The sequence below is a fragment of the Otolemur garnettii genome, unplaced genomic scaffold, assembly GCF_000181295.1.
Source record: "Otolemur garnettii isolate 467f Iridium unplaced genomic scaffold, OtoGar3 scaffold00115, whole genome shotgun sequence".
NCBI classification, from domain to species: domain Eukaryota; kingdom Metazoa; phylum Chordata; class Mammalia; order Primates; family Galagidae; genus Otolemur; species Otolemur garnettii.
This window is the reverse complement of record NW_003852510.1, coordinates 3,302,815-3,314,959: the sequence shown is the minus strand read 5'-3', so window position 1 is coordinate 3,314,959 and position 12,145 is coordinate 3,302,815. Positions and strand designations below refer to the sequence as shown.

Sequence of the window (12,145 nt, the reverse complement as noted above, 5' to 3'; positions counted from 1 at the left end):
TTACAGGATGGAAAGAGTAGTAGTACCATTGATTAAGAAGATAGAAAACAATGGTTTGTGGCTGGGTGCAGTGCCTGTAATCCAGCACTTTGGAAGACTGAGACAGGAGGACCACTTGAGGCCAAGAGTTTGAGACCAGCAGCATAGCTAGAGCTCCATCTCTACAAAAAGTAGAAAAATTAGCTGGGCATGGTGGCTCATGACTATAGTTCCAACTGTTCAGGAGGCTGAGGGAAGAGGATTGCTTGAGCCTAGGAGTTCAAGGTTGCAGTGAGCTATGATCCGGGCCCTTGCGCTTTGGCCTGGGTAACAAAGTGAGTGAGACCTTATTCCAATAAATAGAAAGAAAAGAATGGTTTGTGGAGGTCATCTACTGAGAAAGCTCCTGGAGAGGCCTTTCCTAATTCATTCATTCACCCGAATGAATGTCTCCAGCGCCACACCCCTGTCACTTGTTTCTACATGTGTCCATTTTAGGGTCTTTATAATCCCTATCATCCAAGAGCAAGCCTTTTTTTCTAAGCTTGCTTACTGCCATGCCTCCCCTTAGAGCGTAAGTTGCATGAAGGTAGGGATCTTAGTCCTGTCAAGATGCCAAGCATATCACTGATATTAATAAAATGTGCTAAATAGTGAATAAATGAAGCAACTGAATTATGGCGTTATATTCTGTCTGTATTTATTAATTGTTTTTGCCCTTCCTCAATCTCCTGAAGAGTGTATGTAAGCACAATGAAGAAGAGTGACAGGAAGCCCACCACCAGGATCAATGAGCAGGATGCCCTCTCTGTCTCACACTCCCAGGGTCCAGGAGATCTTCAAAGTATGCTGGACGGAGGAGAGTATGACCATTTTATATCTCCTCCCATGCTAGAGAGCAATTTTATCCAGGTAAATAATATTAGAGAGTTGAATTAAGTTCTAATAACATCCATCAGTAATTAATTTTCTTGACAACTGTAAAGGTTGGGAGGAAAATTGTTTTTTGTGTTTTTTTTTTGAGGCAGAGCCTCAAGTTGTCCCCCTGAGTAGAGTGCTGTGGCATCACAGCTCACATCAACCTCTAACTCCCGGGCTCAAGTGAGTCTCCTGCCTCAGCCTCCCAAGTAGCTGGGACCACAGGTGCCTGCCACAACTCCCAGCTATTTTTTGGTTGCAGTCGTCATTGTTGTTTGGCAGGCCCTGGCTGGATTCGAACCCTCCGCCTTAGGTGTATGTGGCTGGCACCTTAGCCACTTAAGCCACAGGTGCTGAGCCAGGAGAATTTTTTTAAATGTGCCAAGGAAATGTGTGATACTATTAAAGGGAACAGTTTTGGAACTTTAAACAACCTGAAATAATTGTACGATGTTAAAGGACATTCACGTCAAATGTTCCCAATAAACTCTTACAGAGGAATTCTGTCTTAATTCTACCATAATTATCATTCTATCATAAACTTCACAACATTATGAGAAGTGATTTTTAGAATATCCTGCCACAGAAAATCATACAGATAACTTCTTTCTTAGAAGATATTTTGAAGAAAAACATCTGTGACACAACTTGGAATTAAAATGAATCTTACATCTTAGTTTTGAAGGTAAAATATAATCGTCAGAGTCAGGGAGAAAAGCTTCCTTCTCATCAGAATGTACATCCATTAGGAATGAAACTGCACTTCAAGGTATTTGGGAACAGGGCTAACTTTTCTCTAAACATTCAACGTTTAAAAATTCAGGGCTCGGCGCCTATAGCTCAACCGGCTAAGGCGCCAGCCACGTACACCTAAGGTGGTGGGTTTGAATCCCCATCCTGGACCCACCAAACAACAATGATGGCTGCAACCAAAAAATGGCTGGGCGTTGTGGCGGGCGCCTGTAGTCCCAGCTACTTGGGAGGCTGAGGCAGGAGACTCGCTTGAGCCCAGGAGTTGGAGGTTACTGTGAGCTGTGATGCCATGGCACTCTACCCAGGGGGATAGCTTGAGGCTCTGTCTCAAAAAATAAAAAAAAAATAAAAATTCAGAAAAAGAAATAAGAAATGAGTTTAATGCTATGGGCCATACCTATAAACTTCAGAGAAATGCCAGGACAAAATCTAACATTGGACATTGCGCTACTGCCTCTAACTCCAACACCCTCAAGCAGCTTCTCTGCTGATTCCACAGAGGGCCAACAGGGAGGTCAACAGACACTTCTTCAAAAGGTAAGGAAGCTTCATCTTTCGTAACCATGTTCCCGCGCTGGTGCCTGAGCATTAGCGTAACCACCCTACTTCCAGAGTACCATAGGAAGTTGCCAGAAACATCCAGGGTGCTGGTGATGTCCCCAGAATGCATGTGGAAAGTCATGTTTTGAGGTACTTTGCCTTCTACATACTTCTTTCCAATTCATAATATTTTTATTTTATTTCTTTACCTTTCTTCCCACACCTTCCTGAATTACCTTTTGCACACACTTTGGAAATGGCATCGGATCATAATTTGATAAGTCCTACCCATGACGATGCACAACCCCAGATTCCCAACTCAACAGGTTTAAAAGGAACAGAAAAAGGATGATCTCAAATAGAGTGAAAGAGCCCCAGGCCCGAGCTCACTGCAGAGTAGAAGATCCAGTTTCTCTCTCTTGGCTTTATCCCCTCAAGCTAGGTGCCTCAGGATATCACATCCCAACAGAACAGTGACAGACAGTTGCCAGCAATGAAAAAGATCCGTCTCATCCTGGCGACTCTGTGAGGGCTGGGAAACCTTTCCCAGCGTCACCAGGAGGCCCCACTTGTGTCTCGCTGAGTCACACAGCCATGCTGCAACCAGTCACTGGCAGGGGGTGGGGTGGCAAGACCACTCTGACCTGCTTAGTTTAATCAGGATTTGACTCCCGAGCAAGGCATTCTCCCTGGGGCTTGATTCTGGATACAACCAAGGAGCCTGTCAATCAGGAAGAGGGTGTGGCCTTGGGTGGGTAACCAATAGTGTGGGTTACTACCTCTTTCTGAATTTGTTTCCAAGTGATTTACTTTTTTTGAGACAGAGTCTCAAGCTGTTGCCCTGGATAGAATGCCCTGGCATCATGGCTCACAGCAACCTCTGACTCTTGGGTTCAAGTGATCCTCTTGCCTCAGTTTTTCTATTTTTAGTAAAGATGGGGGGGTCTCACTCTTTTGCTCAGGCTGGTCTCGAACTTCTGAGGTCAAGCTATTCACCCACCTTGGCCTCCCAGAGTGCTAGTATTACAGGCATGAACCACCACACCAGGCCCAAGCAATTTACTTTTTAAACTGAACCAATTATTACACAGCTAAGAAACCACAGTGTAGTGGTCTCTGGCTTCCTTCAGGTCCCTGTCTGCCTGCAGTTACTTTGTTTTTTGTTTGTCTTTTTTTAAACAGAGGCTCACTGTCACCTTGGGTAGAGTCTCCTGGCATCACAGCTCACAGCAACCTCAAACTCATGGGCTCAAGTGATCTTCGTACCTCAGCCTCCTGAGTAGCTGGGACTACAAGTGCCCACCTGGCTAGTTTTTCAATTTTTAGTAGAGATGGGGGGTCTCGCTCTTGCTCAGGCTGGTCTAGAACTCCTCAGGTCAAAGGATCCACTCACCTGGACCTCCCACAGTGCTAGGATTACAGGAGTGAGCCACTGGGCCCAGCCTTCTCTTCTGTAGTCTCTCCTATCAACTGGCAGAGATTTGGCCAAGATTCTTGTACTTGAGGATTTTACACAGCCTGTTCCTCAGCCTGGATGCCTCTCCTCTCCACCCAGCCAGTTTATCTCCACCCTGTGCAGGTCTCAGCTAGAGGTCCCTTCCTCAGGAGAGACTCCTACAGCCCCACAAGCAGGGGTGTGCTGGAGCTGGCTGATTTGTAAGTTGTTCAAAAACATTGCAACTCGGTTGTTAAACACAGCCATTATTAAAAATCAAATTAGGCTCGGCTCCTGTGGCTCAAGTGGCTAAGGCACCAGCCACATACGCCTGAGCTGGCAGGTTCGAATCCAGCCTGGGCCCACCAAACGACAATGACGGCTGAAACAAAAAAATAGCTGGGCGTTGTGCCAGGTACCTGTAGTCTCAGCTACTTGGGAGGCGGAGGCAGGAGAATCGCTTAAGCCCAGGAGTTGGAGGTTGCTGTGAGCTGTGATGCCACGGCACTCTACCTAGGGGGACAGCTTGAGGCTCTATCTCAAAAAAAAAAAAAATCAAATTATATAAACTTACATTTAGATTATATCCAAAATAAAGGCAATAAATATTCAAAACTCATTTTTCCTAGTCCTTTACTATATTTTACCATTATTTATGAGATTATACACACAAGACTTTGGCAAAGACTTGTGGAATTTTATCAATTGATTCTCAAAATTTAAACTAAGGAATACTATATATGATGTATAAATTGTGTGCTACTCATCTCTTATATCAGTAACATTTTAAATAAATGTACGTATAAATGTGTGTACCTTCCAAAAGCTAACTGTCAAAGGTTTCCCAGCACAGCCCATATTCTCACTCTAAAATAAGTCAAGTCCCCTGTTAAGTGTTCCATGCTATCTTGCACTTGTATTGACTGTATTGCTTGGTAGAACATCTTATAGTAATAATCAGTCACATACTTAGACTGTTTAATGTTTGCCTTCCCTGGTAGCTTCCCTCTGGTCAGGGACTATGTCTGTCAGTAGTATCTTAAGAATTAACATGAACAGGGCAGTTCCTGTGGCTCAGTGAATAGGGTGCTGGCCCTATATACCAAGGGTGGCAGGTTCGAACCCTGCCCCAGCCAGCTAAAACAGCAATGAGGCTTGCAACAAAAAATAGCTGGGCATTGTGGTGGGCATCTGTAGTCCCAGCTATTAGGGAGGCTGAGGCCCAAGACTTGGAGGTTGCTGTGAGCTGTGACTCCATGGCACTCTTACCGAGGGCAACAAAGTGAGACTCTATCTCAAAAAAAAGAAGGAATTAACATGAACATGTGAAGAAACAAATGCACTATGGTTCATTTCTCCTTTTTTTTTTTTTTGAGACAGAGTCTCACTCAGTCGCCCTGGGGTTAAGTGCCGTGGCATCACAGGTCACAATAACTTCAAACTCTTAGGCTCAAGCGATTCTCTTGCCTCAGCCTCCAGAGTAGCTGGGACGACACATGCCACATGCCCACCACAATGCCCAGCTTTTGGTTTTTTTTTTTTTTTACAGATGGGGTCTCTTGCACAAGCTGGTCTCGAACTCCTGAGCTCAGGCCATCTGCCGGCCTTAGCCTCCTAGAGTGCTAGGATTGCAGGCATGAGCCGCCTGCCCAGACATTCCTCCTTCATTTCCTGCATTCCCTGATGCTGCTCATGTTAGCACAGTTGTTGGGGCCATGCGTTTTCCTAGACAACTTCTCTTCCTGTTCTTTGCACTCAGGTCAACAGGCGAGGTGAATCCATTTACGTTCATAACCGAGCCAACTGGGTGACCGTAGGCATCTGTTCTTCCAGTCCCACCCACAAGATCCCCACTGTGATGCTCCTGGCACATCTGACACCCACTGTCCCTAAAGATAAGGAACCTCTGCTTAAAAGTGTCCTGACATCTCCACCTACAGAGAAACTGGTGCTCACCAGGTAAGTTACGAAGAGAAGAGATGAAGCCACTTTCAGAAAGTTTGCTTTACCCTGTGGAGCTGAAAATGGAAACACTGATGACAGCTGCTCCCAAGGAGAGTTGGACTTGCTCTTCCTGCTGCAAATGACAAAGTGCAGTGTCCTTAAAGTCAGGCTAAACCTTTATGACAAAGGCAGCCAAACAAGCGGTTTGGGTTTTTTCTTTTTAAGTAAACCTAAGAAACAGGAATTCATAATACACGGCCCCTCTAGGACATACCTGCTCTTCCCCCAAATCCTGACTTCCATCAGAGTTAGCTCCGGTCTTGTCTCAGCCACTAAAATTGCTCTATGATCCTGAGAAAATCACTCAACTTTATAGGATGAATTAAAATGGACAGTTTCTCAAGGTAAATAGTTGGTATTGTGGGTTTTTTGGTATATAAAGAGTCTTGGGCATATAACTAAGATGAGATGGGCCTCAGGAGCCCCTTCGCAGACCTATCTGGGAGACAAACCTGTTGTCTTGAGTCTCACTCTTCAAACTGTTTAAATGCAAAAAGAAAGACCTTTGTCTAGCGCTCCAGTGAGGTCTGCAGATGATGTCACATGTGTGTTTGCTTTCAGGTTTCTCCCTCTGCAGTTTGTGACCCTCTCTGTGCACGATGCTGAGAATATGCGCCTCAAAGTGAAGCTCGTGAGTGGCCGAGCCTACTACCTACAGCTCTGTGCCCCTGCATGTAAACAGGACACCTTGTTCTCTAAATGGGTGGACCTCATCTCTCTCTTAAATCAGGAGAAAGCTAAACTTTCTAAAGTCTCGGATGTCTCAAGCACTTCCGAAAATACAAATAGCACAGACATTACAGGCTCCCTGGACATCATGGACATCCAAGCAGCGTTCACAGCTATGCCAAGCCTGTACACACATGCATACTCAGATCCTGTGGTCGTGGACAGCATAGATTTCTCAGAATTCACAGAAATAACTGACATCACAGATGTCACAGACATTCCAGAAAATGAGATCCCAGAGGTCTCAGATGTCAGAATTTTCACAGAAGTCACAGATGTCACAGAGGTCACAGACTTCTCTGATGCAACACATTTCTCAGGGGTTACAGTGGTGTTTGAAAATGATGACATAATAAGGGCCAAGCAAGAGGAAAAGGTATGTGATACAGGAGACTTTCATGTTTTAACAATCCAGAACTAGAGCGTAACCCAGATCACCATTCCAGTTAGCTGCCACGGAATATCAAAATGCTATGGAACCTGGGCGGTGCCTGTGGCTCAGTGAGTAGGGCGCTGGCCCCATATACTGAGGGTGGCAGGTTCAAACCCAGCCCCGGCCAAACTGCAACAAAACAATAGCCAGGCGTTGTGGTGGGTGCCTGTGGTCCTAGCTACTTGGGAGGCTAAGGCAAGAGAATCGCCTAAGCCCAAGAGCTGGAGGTTGCTATGAGCTGTGACACCACAGCACTCTACCGAGGGTGACAAAGTAAGACTGTCTCTAAAAAAAAATGCTATGGAACCTGATCTAAGTAACCTAATTTTTATAATGAGACCTGGTCCCTGGATAAAATGGAGTTGTAAGATGTTTCTTGAAATTGGCAGTGACCATCCTTACCATCAGTCTTCTAATTATCTTTAGAAAATTAACTTGAGGCTCGGCACCTGTGGCTCAAGCAGCTAAGGCACCAGCCATATACACCTGAGCTGGCGAATTCACATCCAACCTGGGCCCGCCAAACAACAACGATGGCTGCAACCAGAAAATAGCCAGGCGTTGTGGCGGGCACCTGTAGTCCCAGCTACTTGGGAGGCAGAGGCAGGAGAATCTCTTGAGCCCCGGAGTTGGAGGTTGCTGTGAGCTGTGATGCCACGACACTCTACCCACAACAATAGCTTGAGGCTCTGTCTCAAAAAAAAAAAAAAAAAAAAAGAGAAAGAAAATCAACTTGAGGCCTATTAGTTTGTGTGACCTTGGCCAAGTCACAGAACTTACATGAGCCTCAGTTTCTTCACTTCTAAAACAAGGATGTTAGTACAATGTGAGAGTTATTGTAAGATTTAAATGTATATAGAAATACCCAGAACCTTGAAGCATGTGATCTAATTCCAACAGGTAAAGAGGAGGGTGGAAATAGGAAAAACAAAAAAGAAAGGAGTGGCTTAAGAAGAGGCCAAAGGTGGAAAAACACAAAGCCATGTCCAAGAATGTATAGTTGAGTTGGGTTAGAGCACAATATGTGTGGAGAATATTAGAATGCAGGATTGGAAAGTTGCTTGCAAGGCTCTAGTGCCAAATTAAGAAGTGGGGACCTCCTTCTTTGGGTAAACCTTAGCAATCCAAGGCTTCTGTGTAAGAAAATGAAGGAGCTGTGTTTTTAAAAGGTAGATCTGATGGTGGGATAGATTGTTGGTAAAGAGATCTCCTGGGACTGCTGTGGAAAAATCTCCCCTTGGTCCACAATAGAGAAATGGCAAAGGGCAATGATAGATATGTCACAGGAGAAACTGGCTATAAATATAGAGAAAAAGTTTAACCTTGCTAATAATCAAAGAAATGAGAACTTAGGGGGAAAAAATAACCCATGTAAATATCAATTAGAAGAATAAAGACAGGCCGGGCTCAGTGGCTCACCCCTGTAATCTTAGCACTCTGGGAGGCTGAGGTGGGTGGATTGCCTGAGCTCATGAGTTCAAGAGCAGCCTGAGCAAAAGCAAAACCCCATCTCTATTAAAAATAGAAAAACTGAGGCAAGAGGATCGTTTCAGTCCAAGAACTTGAGGTTGCTGTGAGCTATAATGCCATGGCACTCTAGTCAGGGTGCCAGAGTGAGACTTTGTCTCCAAAAAGAAAAAAAAAAAGGAAAGATTAAAAATACCCAGTGTTAGTAAAGATGTGTTCAACTAGGAATTCATAGAAATTTGTGGTAGGCATAAGAACTGGTACAAACTTTCTTGAAATGATTAGGACTCAAGGACCTTAAAAAATGTTTATACTGGCTCGGTGCCTGTGGCTCAGGTGGCTAAGGCACCAGCCACATACACCTAAGGTGGCAGGTTCGAATCCAGCCCAGACCCGCCAAACAACAATGACGGCTGCAACCAAAAAAAAATGCCAGGTGTTGTGGTGGATGCCTGTGATCCCAGCTACTTGGGAGGCTGAGGCAAGAGACCTGCTTGAGCCCAGGAGTTGGAGGTTGCTGTGAGCTGTGAAGCCACGGCACTCTACCCAGGGGGATAGCTTGAGGCTCTGTCTCAAAAAAAAAAAAATGTTTATACTCTTCCACTCAGTGATTCCACTTCTAGTGATATTGCCTAAGGAATTAATCATAAATAGGAAGCAGGATTTAGCTACAAAGATGTTATTCATACCATATTTATGTCATATTTCTAATAATGAAATAATAAAGGCATGAAATTGACCTAAACACCCACCACAGAGAAATGGCTAGACAAATTTAAATTTATGAAGAACAGGTGTCATGGCTTGGTGCCTGTGGCTCAAGTGGCTAAGGCACCAGCCACATAAACCTAAGGTGGCTGGTTCGAATCCAGCCTGGGACCGCCAAACAACAGTGAAGGCTGCAACCAAAAAAAATAGCCGGGCGTTGTGGCAGGCGCTTGTGGTCCCAGCTACTTGGGAGGCTGAGGCAAGAGACTTGCTTGAGCCCAGGAGTTGGAGGTTGCTGTGAGCTGTGATGCCACAGCACTCTACCCAGGGGGACAGCTTGAGGCTCTGTCTCAAAAAAAAAAAAAAAAAGGAACAGGTGTCATATTAATATTTTTCTTTTTTTGAAACAGAGTCTCACTTTGCCACCCTCAGTAGAGTGTCAACCTCAAACTCCTGGGCTCAAGAAATTCTCTTGCCTCAGCCTCCTGAATAGCTGGGACGACAGGTGCCTGCCACAATGCCTGGCTATTTTTAGAGACAGGGTCTCCCTCTTGCTCAGGTTGGTCTTGAACCTGCGAGCTCAGGGCAATCCTCTGGCCTCAACCCAGCCTCTCAGAGTGTTGGGACTACAGATGTGAGCAACCACACCCAGCCAGTCGTATTTATCTTGTTTAGGAGCTACCATAGTATCTTGCAAGTTTATAGGCACTCAGTAAATAGTTATTAAATGAATCACTACTCTACAGCCATTAAAATTGTTGAAGAACATTTCTTGGCTTGTAAAATGTTCATGATAAAAGATTGGCTAAAAAATGAAATGTGTGATTTCTATTATATAAAATACATTGATACACACTCAAATAAAAAAAATATTATGAATAACAGTTTATCTCTAGATAGTAGGATTATCAACAATTTATGTCTTATTTATACTTATATAAATTTTCTGATTTCTACAACAAAGTTAATTAATTTTTAATTAGGAAAACTTCAAGTAGTTTTGCACACAATCTTTTTTTTTTTTTTTTTTTTTTCAGACAGAGTCTCACTCTGTTGCTCCAGGCTAGAGTAATGTGGCATCAGCGTAGCTCACAGCAACCTCGAACTCCTGGGCTTAAATGATCCTCCTGCCTCAGCCTCCCAAGTAGCTGGGACTACAGGTGCCTGCCACAACACCTGGCTAATTTTTCTATTTTTAGTAGAGATAGGCTCTCACCCTTGCTCACGCTGGTCTTAAACTTCTAAGCTCAAGGGATCCTCCCACCATGGCCTCCTAGAGTGCAAGGATTACAGGCATGAGCCCCTGTGCCTGGCCCACAATTTTTAATGACAGGAAGAAAAAATCTTATAATAAAATGCTAAGTGAAAAAGGTAGGAAACAGAACTTTAATATAATCTCAAAGGAGATGTATACAAAATAAATAGACAAAAAGATCAGAAGGAAATGTGCCGTAGGAATGGTTGTTTCTGGGCAGTGGAATCGTGTATACAATTATTTTCTACCTTTTACTTTATTCCTTTGAGGATTTTTCAAATATTCTATAATAAATATATATGACTTATGGAGTCATATCTTTAAGGAAGAAAATTATTGCATTATTTTGAGGGAAAAATTATAGAGGTAACAGACTAGGTAAGGGCAGGGGGAAGACCAAGGTGCAGATGTGAAGGGTTTAGAAAGAGGAGTCAGAGCTTGTTGACGGACTGCTCTGAGGCCAGAGTGAGAGCTTCTGAAGCAGTCAGAGAGTGACTGGGAAACACAGCGTATTAGCCAGGAAATTAGGAGAAAGGGATTTTAGGGCACTAAGTTGTAGGACAGGTTCTAAGTCTTTCGAGAAATGAACTCTTTTGCATTAGCATGAACCTGTTAGATGCTTGTAATTAAGAGCAACTTCAGATTGGGGAGTAGGTGGCAAGGCATTTCTGGAAAACCTACTTGGCCTGGACAGTTCTCAGAGAAGTACAGTAATTAAGTGCTAACTGTCTTGTGTGAGGTGATATTGGTGCACACGTGTTGTGCCAGGCTGCAGGGGCAGGCCCCACTCCCACACTCTTGCTGCCAACACCTCCCCTGGGCTCCTCCCAGTATCTGTCAAGCCTCACTGATGGTGGCTGTGCCTGCACTCTGTGAACACTCGGTAGATAAGAATGAAATGGTCCTTGTAGCAGGGGCTGCTCCATAAGCAATCTATTTCTGTATGACACTCTTCTATTACCTGATTTGCTGCTGCTTGTTATTTTCAAAGGAAAAAAGAAAAAATATTCTGAAGCCTGGATGTCTACGAAATTCAAAAAGTAAGAGTGAGCTTAAAGAACCCTCAAAACATGTCACCATCTCAAACATAACACTGACTTTCGAAGGTAGAAGATATTTTCACGCTACCTTGACTCCAGGAGAAAGTGAAAGAACTATATGCAAAGAGATGAGTGAAAAAAGTTCTGAAGTAAAGATGACTGATTTTCAAAACCCAGCTCTAAACACTATGGGATCCAGGTAGGTGAAGACAGAAAATGCCAAGGGCAGCGTGAAGTACAGACAGCATGCTTTAAGGTCCCTGTAACTGGCTTTAAGGTCCCTGTAACCGAGGTATTTACAACTAAAGATAATCAGAGACAGACACAGTGTAACTGGATGATAACATAGTTAACTTTTAACCATCCACATTCGGTTCCACCTTGGCTAATTTTTCTGTTCATTCCAGCTTCTCACACCACTCAGTTGGCCTACCGGGCTATTTGCCTGCTGCCAGTTGCGTGCGCTTCAGAACGTGCAATAGAACCACAGTGTCTACATTTTGAAGTTGAGACATTGATTTCTATAGTGATTCAGGGTACTTTTTCTTTTATCTTTACAATGATCTGTATTTTCCTCCTCTGGATATCCTCTATATATCAGTCTCTACACTTTCAAATAATAATAATCTGAAAAAATGATTTTCATAATTTTAATAGCTTTACTGCTTGATTGCAAGCTGATAGTGAGTGAGCATTGTGGTGTCAGAAAGATAAAAGTTAAACTGACCATTCTAAGGTAACATCTAAAAAGAAACTAGATCTTGGGTGGCACCTGTGGCTCAAAAGGATAGGGCACTCGTCCCATATGCTGGAGGTGGTGGGTTCAAACCCAGCCCCGGCCAAAAAAACAAAAAACAAACAAAAAAAAAAAAACTTAAAAAATA

General features: G+C 43.8%; 1 protein-coding gene across 1 annotated transcript; it reads left to right on the top strand.

Moving 5' to 3' along the window:
- The first annotated feature begins 722 nt into the window (after nt 1–722).
- On the top strand, nt 723–11,464 carry FAM71D (family with sequence similarity 71 member D). The gene is made up of 4 exons (XM_023517641.1): nt 723–891; nt 5,385–5,584; nt 6,191–6,734; nt 11,213–11,464. The coding sequence occupies exons 1-4, from the start codon at nt 733–735 to the stop codon at nt 11,462–11,464; spliced, it is 1,155 nt and encodes a 384-aa protein (XP_023373409.1). The 5' UTR covers nt 723–732.
- Nucleotides 11,465–12,145: the final 681 nt, after the last annotated feature.